Source organism: Salarias fasciatus, chromosome 1 (genome assembly GCF_902148845.1).
Source record: "Salarias fasciatus chromosome 1, fSalaFa1.1, whole genome shotgun sequence".
Classification (NCBI taxonomy): Eukaryota; Metazoa; Chordata; class Actinopteri; order Blenniiformes; family Blenniidae; genus Salarias; species Salarias fasciatus.
The window spans coordinates 26,700,283-26,725,787 of record NC_043745.1 but is presented as its reverse complement, the minus strand read 5'-3'; the positions used below and the strand labels follow the sequence as shown (position 1 = coordinate 26,725,787).

Below are 25,505 nucleotides of genomic sequence, written 5' to 3'. Positions count from 1 at the left end.
CAAAGTAACAATGTCCAAAAAGCTTTTGAAAAGGCGTAATTCAGTTTAGCCTCCAGAAGGGCTGCTGCTGCTGCTATTGTGAGGATGTTTCCTCAACTGGTTCGCAACGACTTTTGCTTGTTTACTTCAAGATAAAATATTTTCTGAGTTGTAAAATCTGACATTCAGGCTTTGTGACTCATCACTTCCCATGTTACATTATTTTTGTTGCCAAATTCAGATTTATTTACTGTAATGCCCCAATATATTTAATAACTTTGTCCAATGATACAATCAATTTCACACTTTTGCGTTTAGTGCTTCATTTAATCACTCCATGGTGACCATATGCGACTGAGCACAGGAAGTGAAGTGGAAGTGATTCCAGCTGATTGTTTGTGTTTGCATGTGATATCACTCATGGTGTTATTCTTGGTAAATTCAGTGTGAAAGCACAATCTGTTTGTGTAAGCATGCAATTTAGCATGCTTTGTTAGTCAGGCCCTATCTCTTTCTTATGTATTTATTCAGATATTCCCCTTAAACACTTGTGACACTGAATATACTTTTGATTCTAAGAAAAAAGTATTACTGTATTTTTTGGTGCATTACACCCACTTCCTCTGTGTCATCAAAGTGTTGCAGCCGGTCGTCTTCAAGAAAAAAAGAAGCACAAAAAACTGTGCAGGCCGGTTTGCAGATGCTGCAAAAACGTGACCTTCCTTATTGGCTCAAAGAAGCAAGAAGGCTTGGAGGATGGGCTGAATGTGTGGGTTGGGTATGGGATGTACATGGGACACGATAATGAGACTGTAGTCAACATTAAAAGCTTTTGAAGTCAAACATTACAGAGTATCTCTTGAGCCTAACTAGAACCAACTTACTCCGAAGTAAAAGACATGTTTGCTCTTGATTTCTTGATAATTAAAAGCTGATGCTCTTGTTCACATGTGAGTTTATCTTATTTTGTTTTTTTTACTTAAAATTCATGTAGAAGACATGTACTGTAATACATGTTGTTTTGGAAGCAATTTCAAACTTCAGTGTATGATCTGAATGCTTGATGTCAGTGTAAATCCAGTTCATAAAAGCATTGTGCCACAATACTACCAGCTGTCACAAATTATACAGCAAGGATGGGCAACTTTGATCATTGTAAGAGTCACAGGAATTTAACCTAACATGTGCTTAGATGACTATAATCACATCATTAGAGGTGAAACCAATAATTTCTTGATTTTTAAAATTTGCATGTAAAGTTTAGGAGCAGGAGCCACAGATCGTCTGCCAGACGCCAGTATGCCTTTTCACAGGATACCTTTCATTAACATTTCAGCCAAGACATCCTAAATGTTACTGCTTGAACTATTATCATAATTTCTATGGATTGTGCATAAATGCATGCAAGGATTTAATAATGCTAGTTTTATATTTGAACCAAATTACGCATGGAGACAGTGTTCGGTACAGACTGAGCTGCTCATTGGCCCTCGCTGAACAATGTTTGTCTTGCTATTGAGGTAAATCTGTGCCGATGAAAGCTGATACTTGCCGATGCAGACTCTTTGGCTCACAGTTAACATGCCTTGTTTACACACAGACACAAATGCACATACAGACAAGCACGCATGAACCAGTGCCACCCACGTGGCTTTGTTCGTGTTGGCTGTGGACGCTTTAAGAGCCTTTTGTCGCCAGGACAAGCCTGGCGGTGGTTCAATATGTATGGGAAGCACGGAGGGACAGAAATGTCTGGGAGGTTCTGAGATCTTAACAGAGTGGAAAAAGGAGCTGTTTTGCTGTTCGTGTGCAGACACAAAAGAATCACAAGTCAAGCATTTAATCCACTGTTCATATCTGGGGAATGCTCAGTGATGCTGAATTAATTTGAGCAAAATGTTTCTTATTCGTCTTGTGTGACTGTGAGGTTTTGTTTTGGGTGTTCTTAAGATTACAATGGAAGTGGAAAAGAGCCAGCAGGTTTATCCTTGAATGACAGTAAGAAAATGTGCTTCCACTTAGATGCCCCCAACTTTTGCAGTGTATCTGTTCTGTTTCACTGTTTCACAGCAGGAAAACAGGCAGGAAAGATGAATCTTTTAGTGAGAAGGTGGGTGGATTTGGGTGTGTTGAAGAAGTCCCACAGATATAGTCTCCAAAATGATTGGCAGCCTGCACTGTAGTTTGAGAGACAATGAAGGATGAGCAGAGTGTTTAATGCATTGGAACCACGGACAGGAAGAAAGATGTCTTAAAAGGAGGGAGGCTAATGTGGTCATTTGTTCTGTGCAAAGCCTTCAATTAGGCATCTTTACACGATGTAGCTAAAGAGGGTGGGTGGGAGGATGAAGAAAATAAAGGAATATAACTGGATATGATGCTGGATAACACTCAGGAGACATCGAGAAATGGGAAAAAAGGAAAAACCCTTCACAAAATGCTATTTAAAATGTTTCATCCTGGGGGATTTGATTCCCATGTTTTTCTGCTTGTAATGGGGCTCGGTTATAAAAGAAAAGTCTATCCAGGGCATCTTTTATGTAGAAAAAAAAAGCAGTGAGTGCTTTAACGTAATGAGAAACACAAATAAATGAAAACAAGCGCCGGAGCTGTTAATTATGAGTACAGCTTCAAAGCGCAGCTCATCCCGCAGCAATGCTTCATTACATTTCTCTCTTTTCTTCACAGAAATGTGTCACAACATTTCAGTATCTCGTCCTTAAATGAACCTGACCGTTGCCTTTCAAGTCTTTTCACAGCCAAAAGATAGCGGGGCAACTGGGATGATGGAAGAAGGGGGAAAGAAAAAAAAAAAGACTGAGGAGACTGAGTTGAACGCAAACTGTCAGCAGACGGCCTTTGAGCTTTGCAGCACATCACTTTCCTCCCCCTCCGCTCCCGGTCTGTCAGCAGCTCTCTCAGGACTGCATGTTCTCATTCACCGGTTGTGGGGTTTCTGCGCTTGGTCCTCGCAACGCACAAATATGCGGCCTGCTGTGCGGGGCTTCAGGGGGGATCGTTTTCCATCCCATGCAGGTTTGTCTTACATCCATGGCAACCAACCTGTGCAATCAACCAGTGCCCCGTGGGGCAGGAGTCAAATAAAGCTCAAACTTAGCCCACTATGAATCAGCTGTTGTGGTGCCCGAGAGAGAGCGCCTGAGGAGGGCCACTCAAATTATAGGAAAATAGTTTGAGATAACCACATCAAAGGATTCCCCTCCTCCAAGGAAGCTTTGACTTGGGGAACAATTTGGAAAGCCCTGTGCAGAGCGGGCAAAGGATACTGAAGTTTGAGTAAATAACATCATCAACATCTCCTGCTAGTGGTTAACACTCTGTATCATGATGGTACAAGTCCTGGTTGGGTCTGGGCTCCTCTCGACAGATTTTATTCTCCTTGTGCACACCTTTTCAGGGTACTTCAGTTTCCTGCCGCAGTCAAAAACATACATTTGAAATGAATTTGTGGCTATGAATTGGCTGTAGGTGTGAGTGTGTGTGTGTGGCTGGGCATCTCTCTGTGTTGTACTGGCAACTTGTTCAGGGTGTAGCCTGTCTTTACCCATAATCAGCTGGTCACCTCTAGTACACCCCAACACCGAATAGAATAAAGAAGAGTAGATAATGGATGAATAGAGAGTTTGCTTCAACCTGTCAGTGAAACTTGAAGAATATCCAGATTAAACAGTGATTGAAATATTTGGATGTAGTTATATTATATACACGCTTACTTAAAATCAGAAATATTTGCAAATTTTGTGAGGGAACAATAGTTATTTTTGAAAAATGTTCTTTAATTGTGATAGTGAATTGATTCCTGTATAGAAAACTAAATCCAGTTGATTTGGCTTTGCTGAAAGCTGACCTGAAATAAACAAATCCATCCATAAGCATGTCAAAAACTTCAACAGACATGCGCTTTAAAGTATAATCTTGTTCTCTGCAATTTTTTGTGCATTTAGCACTGAATTTGAGGGTAGCATTAATTCACCTTCCAGTGTGGAGTAATCTCTGTCATCTGTCTTGGCTCCAATCCACATTTAACCATGTCTAAAAGTCTCTAATTAACACGTCATGTCTTGTTTATTTAATCTACACAGATTAAATATGCACTGTGTCCTACTGTGCCTGTGTTGCTTTGAACTCGTGAGGCTGCCAGCAGAGGTTTTAGTCCGCATGCTGTGCCATTTATGCAACTCTGTTTCACAGCACTAATGTGAAGAAATTTACATGGAAAAACCTTAGAATATTTTGAGGTTAGTTAAAAATGTATTTAAAAAAAAAAAGTTGATGTGAAGACGTTCATCAGCATGACTTCTTGAAGAGACTGGCAGCTATGAATTCAATGCTCTTGTTAGGTGGATGTTTGTGGCATGGGGCTGTTGTGACCATTAACACTGTGTGGCTTGTGGTCTTCCTGCCAGTCAGTGTGTCATTTTGGCTTCTACCCTGGGAAGAAAAAAAAAATCTTCTCATCGAAATGGGACTCAGGAATTCAGCAGACGCAGCCAGTCATGCAGCTATTGCTCTTTTTATTTGCAAACCTTGTAATTGTGAGCTACTGTTATGTCAGGAACCCCACTGGTGCTGATGAGAGCCGGATTAAAGAGCAACGACTGGCTCCTGGTATTGCTGATGTGGAGATCTAGCCTGCTGTTCTCAGGACTTGCAGTTTACGCTCATAAATGCTAATTGTGTGTCTGTTTTTAAACAGCTTTTAAAAGAGCCTCTGTTTACTCTTTGAATCATAAAAGGATCTTAGTTGGATGGCAGCGGCTCCACAGCTTGACGAAGAGGAGACTCCAGTCTGCTGTCAAACTAGTTCAGTGCACTCTGTGCTGAAGGAACTCTCATTAGAGTGGATGTAAACTTGTTTTGATTGCCTCTGATTAGGTGTATGATGCGAGTCTTTTGTAGCAGGCTGTCGTTACAGTGTAATAAGTCTGTTAAATTCCAGTAAAGCCATCTTACTATGGTTAACACCTGTGTTAACCATAAAGTCCAGCGGTCAAATTCCATGAAAGATTTTTTTTTTTTTTTTAATTTGATTGAAAAAGACACTAAATGAATATGGGACCAAAGGAATTGAGCAAAATTATTGTTTTGTGAAACAAAGTATGTAGAACTTAAATGAGTGTAGTGTTTTTTTTGTTTTTTTTTTTTGAAACAGTGAATTTATGTGTATCTATAGTTACTTTTCCCAGGTGACGCTTGTGGAGTTGGAGCCAGTTCCATGTGGCATTTGAAAAATACACCCCCCCCCCCCAGACAGACAAACAGTTTCACTTTTTGTAAATTCATGGCTATATTATTATGAAACAAAGATATATCCACCTTGGATAAATCACTCATACATGTTCAGGAAATTTACCATTCATACCTTGTCCATCACTTTGGATTGTGAGTGATGAAAATGTAACCCATCAACTTCAAGGTTCAAAAAGTTGTACGTTCAGAGATCTTCTGATTGGTTCAGAGTAGAGGTGAAAGAATCAGATGTGAGGTTTGTGAGGAATGCCACTGCTGACAACCAGTCTGGCCATTTTAATTTGACCTCTGGTATCAACAAGGTATTTATCTCCCTGGAAATTTTCTATTTTTCAGGCCTTTTGCTGTAGACCCTAGACAGGGTTATATGTGAAAATCCCATTGTATCAGCAGTTTCTGAAACTACCAGGCCATGTTGAAACTCACTCAGATCACCTTCATTCCTCATTCTTATGCTCTACTTAAATCAGCAGGTAACCTTGAGCATATTTACATTACTAAATAATGCCTTACAAATAACTGATAAATTACTTGTGTTAACATAGCTGAGCATATTTACCCAATGAAGTTGCAATTCAATTTTATCACATTTTAATATAATGAGGTCATGCAAAGTATCATTTAATGCACCCCGAGTTGTTATTTATCCTTTTAATTGAAGCCAGTGGGATAAATACTAATAAAATCATTTCAGTTTCTGTTGGTACAGCTTCCTACTGTGTTAGACTGCACTTGTTGTTTTTCTTGTTGGCAAAAAACTGCAATTTTTCAGTAAATTAAATACTTAAGTTCCATCTCACCTAATTATATTGTTATTGACTCCTGAGTAAGTGTACCTCAATAATGCGGTAAACTGTTTTCAAGTTACTGATTTGTCTGAAAATAACAATTTGGATTGTGCAAGCTTTGGCCTGCTTACTAATGACGTGTATGACTTCATTTCCACTGTCGAGTAGACGCTGCAGATGTGTTCCTGTGTCATTACCGTGGCACACTGTAGGAGATACTGTCCATATCGTGGTGGAGCAGTGACCACGCTTGACTATCTTGCTCCTTCGCATTCCATATTTCTGAATGAATTTCAACTTCAGAACTATAATTTCTTACCACGGACATTGTGCTGTGACCGGCCCATAGCAGCACTGCATCACTGACTACAGTAACACACTGTTCCCTTCCAGTAAAGTTTCTATGTTGGTCACAAATTGGCCGCTCGCCTCAGCCGGGGAAAATATGCTGCTTTTTATAGGGCTCTGCATTTTGGGATCTTTTGTCTTTGCAATGAACATTCCTCATGTCGCTTAGCGCTGAAAAACACAAGGCTGCCTCACATATAAGCTGTGTCGTGGTTTATCTTGCCAAAAACAATTCCACTGTTATGAGAGGCCACCTCATACTGCGATGTGAGAGTTCAAAAATATCAGTTTTACATTTTGGTTGTGTGCAATGACTGTGGGCAGTCTAAAAAAAATATCATCATAGTGATGTATTTGTAGAACTGTAGGCTTTCAAAACTTGATTCTTTTCACTCCTCTTGTAATATAGCAGATTTAACAGTTTTTTTGAACCAGTTTTGGTCTAGTTCAAAATATTAGTATAACAATACTGGATAGATTATTCCAATGGATGAAACCTAGTGACTGGATTGATCTGTTCCCAATTTCTGTTGACTTGCACCGAGCTGATATATGTATATCCCACAGTGAGAAGAAAACCCAGCTGCGAAAAAATCCATGATCCCATGTCACTATGGGCAAAAGCTTTTCCAGCCATTTGATCTCCAGAAAAAACATAACAAAAAAACATGCTGCTTGTTTTTGCATACCACAGATACATTCAGCTTCTAAATTGATTTTCCAACTGATAATGGGGTTTGTAGGCATGCAGTGATTGTTGCCTGGTAGTGTAAAATATCCTGGTAGTGTAAATTCAGCTGATCATGTGATTTCATTTGATACATCATCACATTCAGTCAACCTCTGATAAAGCATGCTTATCTGTTGACAGTTATGACTGAACACTAAATACAACTGCCTTGTGTTTGATTTTATTATAGCAAGTGATTGCATGGCACTTTGTACGTACATTTAAAGATACTTTACCCCTCTGGCTTTCAAGTTTTGTCAACATCGACACTTCCCTACAAAATGTTGTTTAAAAGCATTCATTTTTATCCATTTACTGATAAAATTGAAAAAGTTAGTGTTAATCATTAATGCCATAATCACAACGAAAGGTTATGTCCAGGAAGCAGGAACTGAACAGTAAGACTTGTTTACAAGTTAGGCAAACTCAGAGCATTAGATTAACTCAGCTGACAGAAATCAAGAAAGTATTCTTACGCCTCCTGACTCTCATTCAATGTCGACATAAGGTCCATGTGTGCTGCTGAATGAATCTTTATAGTACCTTTATTAAGTCAAAACTGAACATCCGATTAAATGTGATGCAGCTCACTAAATTGTGGTTAATATAGTGTTTTAAATGCTTATTTTAAATAATCAACACTCCACCTGCTAACTGTACGTGTTGCCATCCTAATTTAGATTTTTAGATCAAAACACTGGAGCTGACGCAGGCCCACAGAATCGTTGATATGTTTGTAGACTCAGTCTGGTGGTCCCACCACAACACCAGCAGACTGTGTGTCCCCACACAGAGAGTACTGCCAGGTCTCATTCTAAGATGTAAAAAGGTAAAAGCATATCTTTTTATGCGAGAAATAAAAGAGGGAAAGGCTTACATTTATGCAGAAAGACCTTATTCCCACATCAATAAATCCGTGCAGATCTTTCAAAGTGAATGTGTGATTTGAAAGTGAATAAATTGAGTGGTGGATGGCTTGTTTGAAGATTTCATAGATTAATTCTCACAACTGGCCTTCAAATCTATTGCAACCTGCTCTCTGCTCCTTTGTGTGGGACCTTTTATAGAGCAGACTCTTTGTCCACCAGGTCTACAGCCACCCTGTCTTTGTTGTCACTTTTACAAGAGGAGCGTTGGTGTGTGTGTATGTGTGTCTGTGTGTGTGTGTGTGTGTGTGTGTGTGTGTATGTGTGCGTGTCAGCCATCGCAGGGGCCTCTCCTCCAGATTCCCACAGAATTTGAGCTTGGCTTTGTGATTCGGGGCTGGACAGTTGATCCAGGGGAGGACAGAGGGTGAAAAAGAATGTGAGGAAGAAGAAGAATGACCGACCGAAGGAGAGAAAGTTGGGAGGATGCCAGATTCTATTGAAAGTCTTTGCACAGTGTTTGAAGTCAGAGGATGAGGATTTAGAGGGAAGCAGGATTATTCAGAGTCAATACCCTTCAACAGTCCAGGCGTTTGGGCCGATGCAAAGACACAAAGTAGTCACACTAACTGTGGCTGTTTTCCCCTCTGTCATCTATTCTCCGCTCCGGTGTCAGACAGCCTGGCTCGCATGGCACTTTTTCTAATCTTGTTATGTGCTCTGCGCTTGATGAAGATTATTTGATATGCAGTATTTTTTGTGAGTAGTGTTAATCTTCTCATTCTCTAAGCAAGGAAACCACAGACTTCTTTTTTTTGACGTTATTTTCTTTTACAGTAAGATTGCATGCTATAGCTGTGTTTCATGGACTTCAGACTCTCAGTTTAGCTCTGTGAACCACAGAAACCGAAAGGAAACTGCAGTTTTATATCATCGTCTACCATGAATAACATTTTAACAGCCTGTATCCCCATCTGACACTCAAACACAAAGCCTTGAGTGCTGTCATTGTGTCAAGGAGGGGTTTTGGGGGGGTAATTGCCAACTTTCCGTCACTGTGGCGGTGTGTCTCAAGTTTACTGCTGCTCTGGAGATCGATTTTTATCAGCACACTTCTTCAAATCCCAGATTGGTGCTGTTCCCCAGAAGGAGTGGGCATCAACACACACACACACACACACACACGCTCCCCCTCCACATGCTCCTCTGCAGCCACTCACAGCATCGGGATGAGCCCTAAAAATACACACACTTGTCAGCACTTTATATTGTCTCCTGTGTGCCTGTTTGAAATGGAGATTTATGGCTGTTGGCTGTTGTCTTAAGGCCATTTTTCTGGATTAGATTATACAGCACATGGCTAAACAGGAACTCTGCGTGACAAATTTACACTTTTTTTTTGTTGAGTTGTGGTAATATTCCAGTTTTTGTGGAGTAAGGCCGACTGTGCATCTAAAAAAGCTTACAACAGTTAACAGTATTCAGCCAAGACTGAAGTGACACTTATGACCTTCCACCCAAACCGAGTTACTTTGAATTGGTGGTATGTTAAGTGAATGGTTTGGGCCACAGTAAGTTCTTTTTCTGGAGGCAGTCTTCCTGTTAAACCAGGATTCTTGCTGGGAAAAAAAAAGAATGAAAAGACATGTCCAGTTTAAGAGGAAACCAGACACAAATTAAGACTGTATTACACAAATTAACATGTTTGTGCAGTCGTGTTGACCCCCGATTTCTACTTCAACCACAGCTAAATCCACTTTCTCCTGCAGGAAGATGTCTAAAGCCAGCAGAGGCAGAAAGTTAGCCTCCGTGAACGTCCTTGAGAACATCTGACTGGCGAAAATAACTTTCTGTAACTGATAATCAGGCAACCTTTTTGATATCTCCAGAAGCACGCAGGATTTATGAAAACTTTGCCAGTTATCTTTGTTTTTGCAGCTTCCTCGGTGTTGTTTCTGAGTTGTGCTTCTTTGCTTCCAGTGTTTGGAGAAGACAAATCACTTATTCTGTCAGTGAGATGGAAGGAAGCATTTCTAAGTAAGGAAGGAGTCTTCAGGGATTAGGCTGTAGTCGTCTGGGCGATGAAATCCTAAACACAGCAACACACCAAGCCTCCTGTCTGCTCCTGCTCTGCCCTCACCCTGTCCTGCTCCACTTCATGGCACATATAATGGTATAATTGTCCTGCTTATCATTGGTATCCTGGCATGAGTGACAAATGAGGGTTGTTTTTACTGTTGGGAGTCCAATGTCTGATAGCCTGTTTACTACCGCTGATAAGAGAGTCTGGTGTAAATATTTGGATCCCCTTGATTACCCTTTAAGATCTTATTAGCTGATTCAAATAGAAATAAAGGACACAGTTCAAATCAGTTCTATTTGTTCCTTAAAAATGAAAACAAACATCATTACCTGTTTGTGTAGGTGCAAAAAAAAGCAATGCCTTGTTTATCCCATCATGCATTGAAGGAGTGACATTACATCATTTCATGCCATGGGTTTAGGAAAGATTTGATCTACAGCAGCCAGGACCATTTATCTGATGTTGATGCTACAAAGGAAGTTGGAGCACTTAATAAATCGAAGCATCTACTGACTTCTTCCGGCCGCACTGGGGAATGTTTAATGGCTGTTCTCAAAAAAGACACAAACGACAGTATAGAGATTTGTGTTTGGACTTATCCACTTTGTATTTCACCCCTCTTTTGGTGCAAGCTTCCACCGCAAGTACAGTCCATTTTGTGACAACATTTAATTGCAGTGTGCAGCAGTGGTTGCAGCTTGGCTGTATCCTCAGTTCGAGTCCGGGCTCGGGGGTGCGTGTGCATTCTCATTTTATCTTACAATCCCAAAAATGTGTTTGGCATTAAGTAATGACTTTGAAATTGCTGCAGGTGTGAATATGAGTGTGTGTGATTGTAGTTGCACCGTGTTTGCTCTTCAATGGAATGGAAACCTCTCCAAGGTGACACCCTGCCCCTGCTGGGTTAACTGGGGTCAGCTCCTGTGCCCACATGTTACAGGCAGCGATAGAGCCGGATGGTTTCTGGGAATTTTATTATCTGACGCCGGTTGTTTGATGTTCCATCTTGACCTTTTAATGCGTCGAATCAGGCAATACACTTAAACCCCAAATTTGTCCTGATGGTGTGCGAGTGTGTTGCATGGCAGAAGTCCTGATGTGTGAGATGATGAAAGTGGTGTAAAGTACACTGACGCTGCCGAAGTGGGAAAATGTGCTCGTCAAAAGTCCATTTCCCATTAAATTTCAAACCGCTGTTGTAGTGTCACGCTTCCAATTGATCGAATAATCTGCTTTTGGTCTGTTTTTGATTTCATAAATGTCATTCATCTCTGTGCCTTACTTTTGGCTTTTGCAACCAAGTCCGTGACGGTGATGCCAACAGATCAAACTGCAGCAGCCAGATTTAAAAATTAAAGCTCTCAAAATAGAAATCTATTTCTGTAGCAGATGCAAAAAGGTGGTATCATGAAAGGAGTGTGTTAAAGATCAAATGCTGGAAAGTGACGTAAATATAGTGACATCTCTAATAGATTCATTGAGCTGTTGTTTTTTTGTCCAGATGAATGGGATTTATTGTTCACAATAACTGCAAAAATGTCATAATTCTAACAGAACTCCTCATGACTTTGATCGAGGATTGTAATTTCTGAGCGATGAAGTGAGAACAGTGAGTAAGTCAGAATGGTTTACAAAGTTCTCCTTGCTATGTGTCGGTGACGGCTGTAATTAGAGTTTTATCAATAAAACACAGGGCTCTTTCTTTGTGGGCGAGTCAACAGGGTGATATTATACAGCTTTTCAAGCCCCTGAACGCAACACTCCGTATCGTCTTTATATAAATCTAATGTAATTATCCAGTTGAATAGAGTAATCACCGGCGTGCTGTGAGCATTAGGTCCTCTTTTCAGACTTATGACAGCCCTGTTGGCTCCTTCACCGGCATCTAACAGCTCCCTGAGGCCAGCCACAGGAAACCCTCAACAGCCTCACACAGAGCCACCTTTGAAAGCTAATGAAAGCTTTATTATGATATTATTATATTCACTCTGGCTCTTAAACCAGTGGCAGCTTACGCCCCCTCTCTCTCTCTCTCTCTTTTTTTTTTTTTGTTCAGGTTTCTATGAGTGTGTGTGTGTGTGTGCAGAGTAGGAAATCTATATCAGTCAACATGAGCTAAACCTGATGTATGTTTCTACATGTCCCCCATGAACGCAGAGATATTTGACCTCTGCCTACCCCCCCCTTCTAACCTACAAAGTCACACATACACAGAGGGTCGTGTTTTCGTCACGTCACACTCATTCACGTCCATTTTCTGTTGCCTCCCTCCAACTTGAGCCACAACTTCTGCTGATGTTACACTGACTGCACTCAAACAATGGAGCCTGTCTACGATTGAATCTTTTTGGTTGATGAGATTTGCTTTTTCACCCTACAAAAATAAATAAGTAAATAAAATAAGCAGATCCCCACATGACAGCATTAGCAGATTTATGTCCTCATAACATGAGTAACACAAGCGCACGCACACATTCGCTCACTTCCCTACAAGAAGTACTTGTGCCCCACTTTATTGACCCTCTCTGCTTCTTTTCCTGAACGGCATATTAAAGGCTATGTTCACAGCAGAGCTCTGTGCTCTTTGAAGTGTTTGAGAGCTGCAACAGATCCTCAAATATTGACTTTTAAGCCTTCTGGAGGAAAGAGAGAGCAGAAGGGAAGAGATAGAGGAAGAGAGCGAGGCGGAGAGCAGCAGAGTCGGACAGTCAAGAGGCTTTTTGTTACTCAGGTGGGCATTGTCAGATTTACAACATGAGGTCTAAATACATGTTTGTCAACTGATAATGTGTGAGGCGAGGAGCAGTGATGTGGAGGAGGAAGGACACAGAGAGAAAAAAGGGCTGATGGTAAGCTGAGCGAAGATTGATTACACATGCCTGAATTTATGCCGTTATAATGTTTCTTTCCTTTCCTCTTTCCTCTCTCTCTCATAGTTTTAGCTAAATAAATCAGCGTTCGCCCCCTCCGTCCCTCTCTGAGAAGCCCAGAGCCAGAGCAAACTCCTGCAACACCTCTGAGCAAGCGACTGTTTTTGGTTTCAAACAATGCCCCCTTTATTGAAACTCAAGACAGAAGGAAAAGGAAAACATCTCAAGGCTTTTTAGCTTCTCTCAGGAAGTTTTTATTCTGTGCTGTCAGCATGTCACAGCGCTCAGTTTATTAGTTATATGTAGTCCTCCTGTTGACGTTTCGACGGAGCAGCACAAAGTCAAATCTTATGCACGACTCAGAAGTGTTATAAAATCAGTTTTTGTGTGTCTATAAACACATTCACATTAAAAGAATCATTACAGAAACGCATAATAGACAGATTAATTCCTATCTGTTTCTGAGTATTAGTGTTAAACATATATTAATTTAACCCCATTTCCCAAAAAGCTTGAAAGCAATGAAAAATGCTAAAAACAAAAACAAACAAGAATAGTACAATTATTTATTGTTTCGCAAACTTTAGACAGTTTGCCACAGATTGGTGAAGATTTTTATGTCTGGGAAATGCATCACTGAAATGCTCTTCATATTTCTAGTCACGCTACGTATCTGTTGCTGATTAATATAGTAAAATGTGAGAAATTTTGAAAGCTCCTTCAGTTGAATTTGATTTGTGCCAAATGCTTTTTAAGGCATGCGTTACCCTTGTTCAGACTGCTGTGATGTGTTGTCGTCTTCTGAATCGTCATATGAAATATGACACAACATCTGATGTGTGGAAGATGTGCTGTTGGGAATAAAATGTTTATCAAATATACAAGTCGTTGTTTTCTGGTTTCATTTGCACTTGTTAGACAATCTCAGTTGATCTGGTTTTGGGATTTTTCCTTAAATACATAAAAGGAATCATTCCCACCAGTTTTCCACGAGTCATTATTTGAGATGAAACAGATTGGCCAACAATCTTTACATTTTTACTTGAATATAGTGGTGATATTTTATTTTGATGAGCGTGGCACTAGTATGCTGCTTCGTGATGTATGTATAAGGCCTATTTTATTGAATTTAGGGTGTTTAAATGTGACCTGACCAGAGTTTCTCCCCTTCGTCTCCACATGCAAACATGCTTGCACACGTCCTCACACATACAAACATACACAAACACCAAAGGCCCAGTTTCACTCTGTGGTTTGTTTGTGAGTCAGGGCGTGCAGGTACGCCAAGCTCACTCACTCACTCACTCACTCACTCACTCACGCTCTCTGAATAACACTTTGTGCTTCACCTCAATCTCCGCCTAAATCAGAGCAATCTTGCAGGCAGCGTCTGTGCATCTCCTGCAAACTCTCATTCATTTGCCTCATCTGGTTGCTTGTCACTTCTCCATGTATTCGTGTGTTCATTTACCTTCCCGGCAGCCGGTGCGCTTGTTTTGTCACTTGACAGGTGTGACTGTCAGATGCTTCCCTTGCTGCAGCCTGAAAAGCTCGCTGTGGCGTTGAGTTGTGTGATAGTAGAGCTGCTGCCTCTTCGTCACAAACCAGCATGCTTGTGTGAGAATTTGTCATGCCCGAGGAGCAAAAATAAGATTAACACTCTTATCAAAAGCCCAACAGTACTGCATTGAGTGGATTTTGATGAATAAGTGCTTTAATGTTGTCATATATGTAATGCTGCTCCCCGCAGAGATTACAGACAGGTTTATTTTTACGTTCAATATCCAGCAGCTCAAAACTCGGTCAGACTGAACCAGCTCTCAGTTTACAGCCAGAGAGGAAGACAGGTCACACATTAAAATAGACCTTATTTATTACCTGGTAAATCTACAGCAAGTTTGCACACAGTTTTGTTGGCGGTGATTTATATGGGAGCAAAGCTAAAATAAATTTTGAAGATAGGCCAAAAAAACAAGACCGGAAAAGAAACTCTGACATAATCAGGTAGAAGCACATGTGGAAACACTTTTCTTTCATGGGTCTGTAAATTTTAATCTATATTTGATTATATGCTCAGACATTTCCCAAGAACAACGGTTACTTGATGCTTGATTGAGGGAAAATTTCTTTCTTTCATGAAAGTAACTGCTCTTCAGTTCAAGCACATTGTCAGCTTTTTGTTTTTTGATGCTGAGGGAATTTGGGTGTTGCTGTGTGGAGTTTGCATGTTTTCTTTGCGTCTGTGCGGTTCTGCTCTACCCCAGCTTCCTCCCACAATCCACAAACATGCTTTTTGGATTAAGTGGTGACTTTATTTTGGCCGTGGGTGTAAATATGTGTTTGGATAATTGTCTGTCTCTTTGTCTTACCCCCGAGCGATCCTAAAATGGACGAAGAAGGTATGGAAGGAGCACTAGATGATGATGGATGGATGGATTATAACATTATCATTTGAACTGGGTTGATTTGGAAACTTAAAGTTTCGAAACCGAGCTGCTGTGGCAGGTTTGTTTGGTCATAAAGATTGAATGGGCTGTTATTCTCTCTGGAGCTTTTGAGTTTTACAACCAGCCATGTTTGACCTTTTTATGTTTTTCAGCCACAGCAAACATTTCTGCATAAACACTGTCATCAAACCCTATCCTGGAACAACAAAGGGGCCCGATGCTTGTTTTTCAACCTCTAATGGACCACAATGAAGACATAGTTTTCTGTTGACTGTACTGACTGTGCCACCCTGGAAGTCATTGACTTTCATTGTGTGTCTGTTGCTCTGGGATGAGCTGAGCCCACAGTGCCACTGACTCATCCTCTCTCGATGGAGAATGGCCTTTTCCGCAGCCTATCAGATGTCACCGGGCTCCTCTGTTGTGGTTTGCAGCCATTCACGGAGGATGAATCACGTTAATAAAAGCCATCTTTGCGTTGCTCAGCAGCTCGGCCGAGGTCAGCTGGTGGCATTTAAGCGCCCGGAACCTGGAAACACAGCCTTCTTCAAACAGAGGAGCTGATATCGACGTGCACTGTTTACGCTTTCCACTGCACTTTTAAGGATGCATCCAAGTAGTATGTCGTGCACGGACCGCCTCCGTTGTGGAGTGTGTGCGTGAGTGACAGAGGGTGCAGCAGCTTTTGGTCTTTTGTCCGCTTTAAATGGGTCTTCAGCTACAAAGGCTCATCTTATGTCTCATGCTGCTGACTGATCCGTTTTCTCAATGACATGTCAGTGAATACAAATACACTGTCTTGCTCAGAAAGCAGCGGTGGCTTGTTGGTGCAGATTATAAGCAGCGGCTCCTCAAATGACTTGTGAAGCTCTTATATCACCTGAACCCTGCTGGATGTGTTGTACCATAATACTGCAAAGTTATTTGTAAATGTTATTTTATGACTTTGTTTCAGTGTATTGTTAATCACGGACTGAACACTGTATGTAGCGCTCAGACACATTATTCTCACTAACAGACACTAAATGTGTCGGTGCTGTAAATTGCAACCTTTATATATAGTGTGATTTTAATATAGTTGAATGGCATTAGCTGATGTTTAATTGGCTGTCAGAACACTTTAGTGTGACTAACTGCTTGTATTAAAAGCTGCAATACTTTAACGTGAACAGTCAATACAAATCTTTTCTCTCTCAATAAACATTCTGATCCTTTAATGTCTTTTATCCAAGACCTTGACTTATTGAACAGTTTGAGTGGTTGATGGGAAGCTGTGTAAATAGCATGCATGTAGTTTTCTCCTCCTCAGCACCACATTGATCCAGTTTGTTCACATTACAGTGAAAAATGTCTCCATCTGGTGGTAAAAGCTACACATTTGTTTTCCTCAGCTTGACTCTTGAACCCTTTCTGCTTTATCTTTCCATCACAATGGCGATCACTAACCAGAGCATCTTGAATCAACATCTGATAGCGTCCTGTTTCTTTACCTGACAATAAATACAAATGAGGCAATTGAACTAACTCTGAATCATTTACAATAATTTGTGACTGATCACTGAAGAAAATTCCAGTAAATTTTTAAACCTTTTTTTTTTCAAGTTGAGTGTCAACTGCCGGAGGCCCTGACCTTAAATGCAGCTCATTACTTAGTTAGCTACTGCTGTCACAGTTAACCAGATCACCCTGCATTACAGAAAATGAGAAGTGCAGCAATTATGGGTGAAAGGAAGAAAATGAGATAAAATTTGAAAGCCTTTTAGACATGGAGAAAAGCTCCGCTGCGGAGGAATTTAACTGAAGGGGCTTTGTGATTGCTTCATAATAGCCAATACATAACTGAATGCTAGCCAGGAATTCCTGAGCTCTCAAACGTGAATTGTTGATCGATCAGCGTTTATTTGCTCTGGCGGCAGGAGAGTGAGAAATCCATACAGTGTGATGGGTGGCATGCTCTAATGGCTCTAAATGAAACACAGGCTGGAATGACATACAAACGCTGTTGCACTGATTTGTTCATTATTATTGAAAAAGTGATTCAAATTTTAAGTCATTTCGATGTGAATGAGGTCAGAGTAAAATATAATGAAATATATTGTCTGTGCTAAAACCTTTGATCTTCCTAATCGCTGTTAGAATAGTTGTCAATTTCAGCTGAAAGTCTCTAGTGCAGTCGAGTTTTTCATTCATTCAAACAGAACTGTTAAGCATCTTTTTATTGCCTTTATTGAAATACTCTGAAACCTGTTTCTGGATGCTTTCAATTATTTTGCTGTACTGCTGTATTGCTTCTTAAATTAATTCTGTGCCGTATACGTCTTACCTGTTCTTTAGTTACACTTTCACAGTCTAATCTGCTTCAGCATAATAACTTCAGAATTATGTATTTTCAAAGGTAAAGATAACGTATTGCTTGAAATCATCAGAGAGGATTTAACTGAACTATATCTTCACAGAAGGTTTGCTGTGTTGCTAAGTTGGACTAATTAGAATTTCTGAGGTATTTCCAGTATTTTGGACACATGTTAAAGCTTTTGATCGGCACAGTGTCTTTCTGTGTTTTACCATAGTGTAATTTTGTATAGGTCATTGCTTCACTGTCTTGCAAATGCATTGTTTTTGCAATTAATTTTCACACCGTGCATGCTGGTCAGTAAAAGGTGATAATGACAGCCATTTTTTGAAAGTTCCTGTTTCTGTCCTTCATAAATAACTAATCTAAGCCTACATGTGCCATGCAAACACAGTACATTCCTTCACTTTGCATTACTCCCTGTAGGACACACCCTGTGTCCAGCTCCGTCTTGGAGCATGCTGGCTCAGCCCTTTCTTGGTTTACTCCCGTCACCAGAAATGCAAACATGTTTGCTCTTATCTCCTGGGTCATTGACATGCAGAACACACACACACACACACACACACACACACACACGCCCAGTCTCGTATTTCTATCCTTGTGGGGACCTTCCATTGACTCCCATTCATGTCTAGCCCCTAACCCTGACCCTTACCCTAACCCTAATCCACACCACAATAAAGCCTAACCCTAAAGAAATGTTTTTGCACTTTTACTTTTTTCAGTAACAACAACATGGTCAAGAAAACACTGTTTCTCCTACTTAGGACCGGAAAAAGGTCCCCACAAGGCACGTCGTTTCACGTTTTGCTATCCTTGTGGGAACATTTGGCCCCAACAAGGATAGAAATACGAGAACACACACACACACACACACACACACACACACACACACACACACACACACACACACACACACACACACACACACACTGACTGAACGGAAACATTGTGTGAAACATTATTTTAAACAGGATTTTTCCACTGACTAAATAAATAATAATGAGATGTCGTATTAGTGTTTGATGTGGACTGTTTAGTCTCTCTTTTTACAAAAGATTATTTCTAAATAAACAACCCCTTTTACCACTTGGTCCTTGTTCCGAGGAGCCCCTGACCTCCAGCCCCTGCTTTGTGAAAGTCAGTATAACTGAACCAGTCTGGTGCCAGTCTCAGCAGATTATGGATGAAAGCATGATAGATCCTGGACAAGTCGCCGGTCCATCGCAGGGCAAATACAGACTGTCAGACACACTCACAATCATGCCTACAAGCAATGGGAAGTCACAGGTTAGTCATAAGTCCTTACATGCTTGTTTTTGCACGTTGGGGGGAAAGAAGAAAACCCTTGGGGACACACACACACACACAGGGAAAACATGCAAATTTCACACAGAAAATCCGCCCATTCCTTAACTAAACTGGTGCAAGCCACTGTAACTACAGTAAGTATAGAATCGATCAGGCAGAGGGAGAACATGCTACCACCACTGGGAAAGGCTGCAGAATCACGGCAATCGAACCAATGCGTTCTCGCTGTGAAACAAAAATGCAAACCGCGACACAAACATGCGGCCCGGCTTTTATACTTACCTCTCAGAAATGTGAAACATATGCTTTCCTCTAATCTTCTTCCTAACACTGCTGCATTATGCTTTTTTCTCCTCTTCTTTCCTGTCCTCAGGCTTACCCAGAAGCCAGGCTGCTGGACAAGGCCTCCAAGTGTGAGGCTCTGCTCTTCTCTCTATCTGGAACTTAAAAATATCATCACTGCTTGGACTTTCACTTTCAGCAATTTTTGTGTTGAATACAGCTGGTTGCTTTGGAGAAGTAGTGATCTTTCTTTCTTTCTTTCTTTCTTTCTTTCTTTCTTTCTTTCTTTCTTTCTAACAATCAAGTGTGTTTGTGTGTGTGTGAGAAGACTCGCTCCTCATGTCAAGCTTTACATCGTGGGAAGCAAAAGAAGCGATAGAGAGATAAGGCTAGGATGAATTTGTTTACCACACAGATATGCGTTATGTGATTTGACAGGTGGGATTCATTAGCTCCATAATCTAATGCGGTAAACCCCCTCCATGAAGCATGCACGGTGATCCCTGTGGGACCCTCCATAACTCCGGCTGCTTTGCTTCGTACACCTGAGGGCTGTAATAATCACCAACTGTACTTGCTGTGCACATTTTTTTCTCCTCGCACTGTTTCTCTGGCTGTCTGGGTGCCTGTCGTCTATTTCACACGCACACACACACGCACACACACACACACACACACACACACACACACACACACACACACACACACAGTGCACTTCACACTCACAGCTGCCACTCTTGTCTGTGCTGCTCAAGTCCCATGTTTCCTGCTGCGCTCTGACCAGGGTGCTTGTTGTGTGGGAGGTGTAGCTTTCTTTTCTTTCTTTTTTCTTTTTTTTTTTTTTTCCCCATTCACACATAAATGTTCATCTCAGAGTCTCAGATCTTGTTAGACCTAGCACACCCTTGAAGGATCAGAGAAGATCTGAGAGCAGATTCAGTTCTGGACACCTCCGTGTTTTAATGCCGCCGCCTGAGACGGTGCGCCTGTAGGCATGCCAGACCCGTCTTTGTTCCCCCTCGCGGTCGTCCTCAACAGGGGGCTTTTCGGTCAATCTTTCCACATCACTGCGCATTATACAGCATTTGACCGTCTAAGCCCTCATCACACTTGTTACCCCCCTCCCAGAATCTCGGCCCCCCTGGGCGGTTCACCCTGACTGTTGCCTCAGAACCCATGACAAGCACATGATGTGAGAATGGCCATGGCTCAGGTATTAGCTGAGACAAAACCCGAAAAAAAGGGAGGCAAAGCCAGATTGTTGCACTTAGTAAAACATTTTCCATTGTGCTGAGATTATTCCCACACGTGTGGAGGTGACTAATCATGTTCTCAGAGAAATTGATGTTGGATATTATATTATATTTCCACTCTTCTGGCAATTGATCCCCCCCAAAAATATCCAGATTCATTCCTTGTGTTATGTCTGTTCCCAGGCTTAACTAAGCTAACTTTTTTTTAAACCCTCCTTTTTTCAAATTGCACTTCACTTCACTTTCTGACTCAGAACTGAATTGCTCACATACTTTTCCGAACAACTGCCCCAGAAGTCTCACACATGGAGACACATTCACAGCCACATCTAACTAGTGCTGACAATCTTGGGTGCCGTCCAGTGGGCAGATATACGAGCATATGATATATGTAAGGAGGAAAAGGCACATCATGCTTTTCACTCCTTACATATGTGTCCGAGCTTTGTAATTCCTCACACTTGTGTGTAAGTGTTATGTATGTGGGCCTGTCAAAATGTGGGCATATATGACACGTTTATACTTTACTATGCAGTCATGGTGATAAGTGAGCATCTTATTCTGGCACAGGCTGAAAAAAAAAAAAAAAAAAAAACCCTATGTAGATCCTTTGCATTTTTGCGATTTTCTACACAAATTGGTGGCAGAAGGATGACCTGGGCAGCGTGTATGGCGGAAGTAGGACTAAAGGCCAACATATGGAAGTAAATCTATCACAGAACACATTGGATAAATGGAAATCCAGGTTTTCCAGTCAGAGCATGGACTTGATCCACCAGAGATGATGTGGATTGATATGGAGGAAGCTGTTCACTGCAGACATCCTGACAATATGGCTGAGCTCAACAGCTCTGTAAGCGGTCCAAACTTCCTCCTCAGCGCTGTGCAGGTCTGATCAGCAGCTAAAGGAAGCAATTCTTAAAAAGTTAGAGATGGAAAGACCAGTATTGAGTGTAGTGTTCAGCCTTTCTTTTTATTTTTCCTGAAACACTAAAACTTTAATGGTTGTGTTTAATAAGGACCTGGACTTTTGCAACCATTTGATTTGAATTAATTTGGTCACAGTTTATTCATCGCTGCTTCTCGTTTAGATGCAGTTTATGTCACATCCTGTGACGAGTTCATGAAGAAAATTTGTTTTTTCCTTCTACTGACCTCGTCAGGCTTCATTTGTATTATCCACAGAAGTATTTAGCTTCATTTCAGTTAAACAAATTAGGCCATACTGTCTCTCTTGACCTTTCACATTTATTCTCTCTCGTGTCCTACCCTCTGCCTCCCGTCTTTGGCTGCTGTTCTGCTGCTTTGCACTTTGATAAAAGTAGCTGATTTATTAAAACTCTATATATTATGTAATTCTGTTCATATGGTATCACAGCAGTTTCCTCTCCAATGTACTTCAAATTGTTTCTTTTCTGTTTTTTTTTTATTTCTTTCTTTTGTCAAATCAACGTTTGATTAGAGAACAAATTGCTCCCCTGCACGTATTCTCTGTCGGTGAAGATGCTGGAAGCCGCAGCGTCTGCTGGGAACCCTGGAGACTCCTATTCTCTAAAGTAGTTTCAGCCATTATTATTACCTCATTTTTTTTCCTCAGGTTCTCTGCAGGCAGTCAGGGCAACCTAACATTACCGAGGGTGATATGTTGACATGATTGTAGTTTCTCTCTAATCTTTTGCCTTTCTTTTTTTCCCTCTTTTGTCCCACTCTCCATCTCTCAGAGACCTTCGAGGTCCTGATGCGGCATGCAGAGAATCACACCAACTTCGTCCTTCAGGAGTCGTACCACATCGTGGCCGAGCACGCCGCGGGCGCGGTGAGGGAGCTCTTCACCGACATCGGACTCTTCTTGCTCGGATCTGAGCTCAATGTCGACGAGTTAGTGCAGCGTTTCTTCGACGCTCTCTTCCCGCTGGTCTATAATCACCTCATCAACCCTGGCCTCAGTGATATATCGCCCAGCTATGCAGAGTGCGTGAGGTCGTTAAGCCGCGAGGTCAGACCATTTGGTGGGGCGCCTGGCCTCCTGGCTGATCAGATCGCCCGCTCCGGGGTGTCTGGGAAGCTGCTGCTTCAGGCGCTGCATCTCGGCATCGAGGTCATCAATACCACGGACCACTTACAGCTGAGCCGCGAGTGCAGGAGGGCCCTGCTCAAGATGCACTACTGTCCTCATTGCCAGGTATGAATGCGAGGCTCGGTAGTCAGTGTATTGATTTGAATTTCTGAGGCTTTCATTTTCTCAGCAGCCCTCATCTCACTGCAATTTGCTCCACAGGGCCTAACGCAGTCCAAGCCCTGCATGGGTTACTGCCTCAACGTGATGCGGGGGTGTTTAGCAAGCATGGCGGAGATTGACATCCATTGGAGGGAATTCGTTCGCTCACTCGAGGGCCTGTCAGCAAGAATGCATGGACCTCAGGATCTGGAACAAGTGCTTCTGGGGGTTCACATGCTGATTCGTGACGCCGTCAGCCACGCTCAGAAAAATGGACCTCGCCTCTCAGCGCAGGTTGAGATCATGATAAGAGATTTATTATCTTCAAGAATGGCAGCTTCAAAACAAGGCAGTTTTTTTTTTCTTTTAATCAGAGGCAGGAGGCAGAGTAGATAAACAATAGAGCATTTCAGTCCTGGAGAGATTTTCGTTGCGGATATTATTGTTTTTACAGCTGCCTGCTCCTTGTCAGAGAGGTATGAGGCATTAAAATCAAATACATATTGCATGAAATTGCAGATTTGATCCAGAGGGCAGAGTCGACACCTCCTCCTACTTTTTACCCCTGGCTGTCTTTGTTCATCCTTACAGTAATCTTCCATGACTGTTGAGCCTCTATCACTTTTTATTTATTTATTTTGTACACAAAGCTTTCTTCTGATGTGGATGCTGAAATGAGTGTCTCAGATCTGCAGTCCCTGTGACACCGACTTTGCTGAATTCACTTGGGCACCACAGCTCCATCTTGTGGTTAGCAGAAGTACCTGCTGCCTCATAGACACCAGATGCAGAGCATTCAGAAATGGGAGAAGATTGGCTTGGCTGCACTAATGGCTTTAGTGTAAACACCTGCCAGTCAGACATCTATTTAGACCTATTTGTCTCGGGATAGTTTACTTGAAGTTGCAAATTCTTAAAAAGCATGTTCCTCTCTCAGTGTTTAGATTCCAATTTGTGTCCATCTTATTTTCAAAAGGTGCACAAACTGTGTGGGCCACCGAGCAGGAAGCTCTCGCAGTCCGTCAGCATCCAGCACAGCGGCGGCGGCAGAGAGTCCATCCCTCTGAAGGCTCCTGTCAAAATCTCAGGGGACTCGCTCGCTGTCAGGAGAAGGTTTGCGTGGAAACACATGCCGCTTTCTGATTTTGCTCTGCCAAATCAACAGTTGCTACACAAGAACAGCTTTGCTGATGCTGCTGCTTTTGCAGGGACTTTCTGAACAGCCTGCGTCTCTACCGCACGTACTACGGTGGCCTGGCGGATCAGCTGTGTGGGAGTGAACTGGCATCTGGTGATGGGCTTTCCTGCTGGAATGGAACTGAAATTGTGAAAAGGTACGTTTTTAAAGAAATGTTACCAAAAATTGGTGGTTAAATAAAAACCGACATTAGATGTTTCTGTAAGGTAAGGAGTGACTACATCTTCTCAGACTTGTTCTTGGTGAAGTCACTAGAGGGCTAAAAAGAACTGACCTGAAACATGTTCCTGTTGTGTTTAATACGGGTGAATCAACAAACTTATTTTGCTCCAATTTAGCTTCTATATGTCTTCTGTTTTGACAAGCATGCTGGTGATTGGAGGTGGAAAACGTACAAAAATGTCTCAGCTAAATATTGGTACAGTTTTTATCTGTTCTATTAAATTCAACTTCACTATTCATATGAAGATAAACAACTACAATCTCTGAAGTTGTGTTAGAAAGTAAAAAAAAAACCTTTATCAAAACTTCTTCAGTTAAAATGACTCCTGAATATGATTGGAGGCAGAAAAAAAAAATCTCATCAATGTTTTTTTTTTTGTTCACTTTGAGCAGCTTTGGTTTTTAGTGAACCATCACAGACATTACAGTCAATAGAGATATTTTTTCAAGTCAAGGTCTCTCTGTTTGGACTGTTCTCTTTAGTTCTGCTGTTTTTATGGCCTCCCTTTTATTTCTATCATGTATGACGTGTACTCATCAATCCCTCCTAAAAACTGACATGAACTAAAAATAAACTAAGCAAAACAAACACTTGACAGTGGTGGGGTCAAATAATATATATGTATGTAAATTTTTTTTTTTTTTTCATTTGTCAACAGTAAGTTGTTTTCTGTCCTTTCATGAAGCCTAAAGTCACCCTTGATGTCAGAAGTAAACAACCTTAGGTTAAAGCTTAAACATTTCAAATGATGAAAACACAAATGTTTGATCTGAATTTAAAAACATAAGATATGTCAAGCAAACCTTCTGAAACACTTAATAATGTAAACAGCCAAAAACACGACTTTAAAAGGCAGAGGGATTTAGTTAACCATTTTACACATACTTGACAATAAACTTTCTATCATAATATTTTGTGACAATCTGATGGTAATGAACTCTTTTTCAAAAAATGTTTCCATGATATAATTATTTTGAGGACCTCTGTAAATATGCAGCCTTGTGGACTTGATTGCAGCAGCATTATTAGCGTAATTCTCAATATATTCATATTGATTTGAGTTTTGTGGACGTCTGCTTCTGCTATGAGGATGAAAGATCAGTTCAAGTTAACTTGCTGGTGAGAAAATAGTGACGGTAATGCTGCCTTAATGTGCGCACATGCATGACCTTTAGTGAAACTTCACTTTGTGAGAGGTCAGAAGTTTCCAGCTTGAGAGATTTTTCATCGTGTAATCCTGACATGAGTAAGCTGTTTGTACAACATTTGACCTGGGTCAAAT

At 41.2% G+C, this 25,505-nt stretch overlaps 1 protein-coding gene across 1 annotated transcript in view; it reads left to right on the top strand.

Annotated features, from left to right (window-relative positions):
- gpc5a (glypican 5a) overlaps nt 1-25,505 on the top strand; it is a 133,128-nt gene that overhangs the window by 7,170 nt on the left and 100,453 nt on the right. The window contains exons 3-6 of the mRNA XM_030118655.1: nt 22,306-22,766; nt 22,863-23,096; nt 23,779-23,915; nt 24,011-24,136. Of these exons, the coding sequence (XP_029974515.1) occupies nt 22,306-22,766; nt 22,863-23,096; nt 23,779-23,915; nt 24,011-24,136 (958 nt within the window). The remainder of the gene's footprint in view (nt 1-22,305; nt 22,767-22,862; nt 23,097-23,778; nt 23,916-24,010; nt 24,137-25,505) is intronic.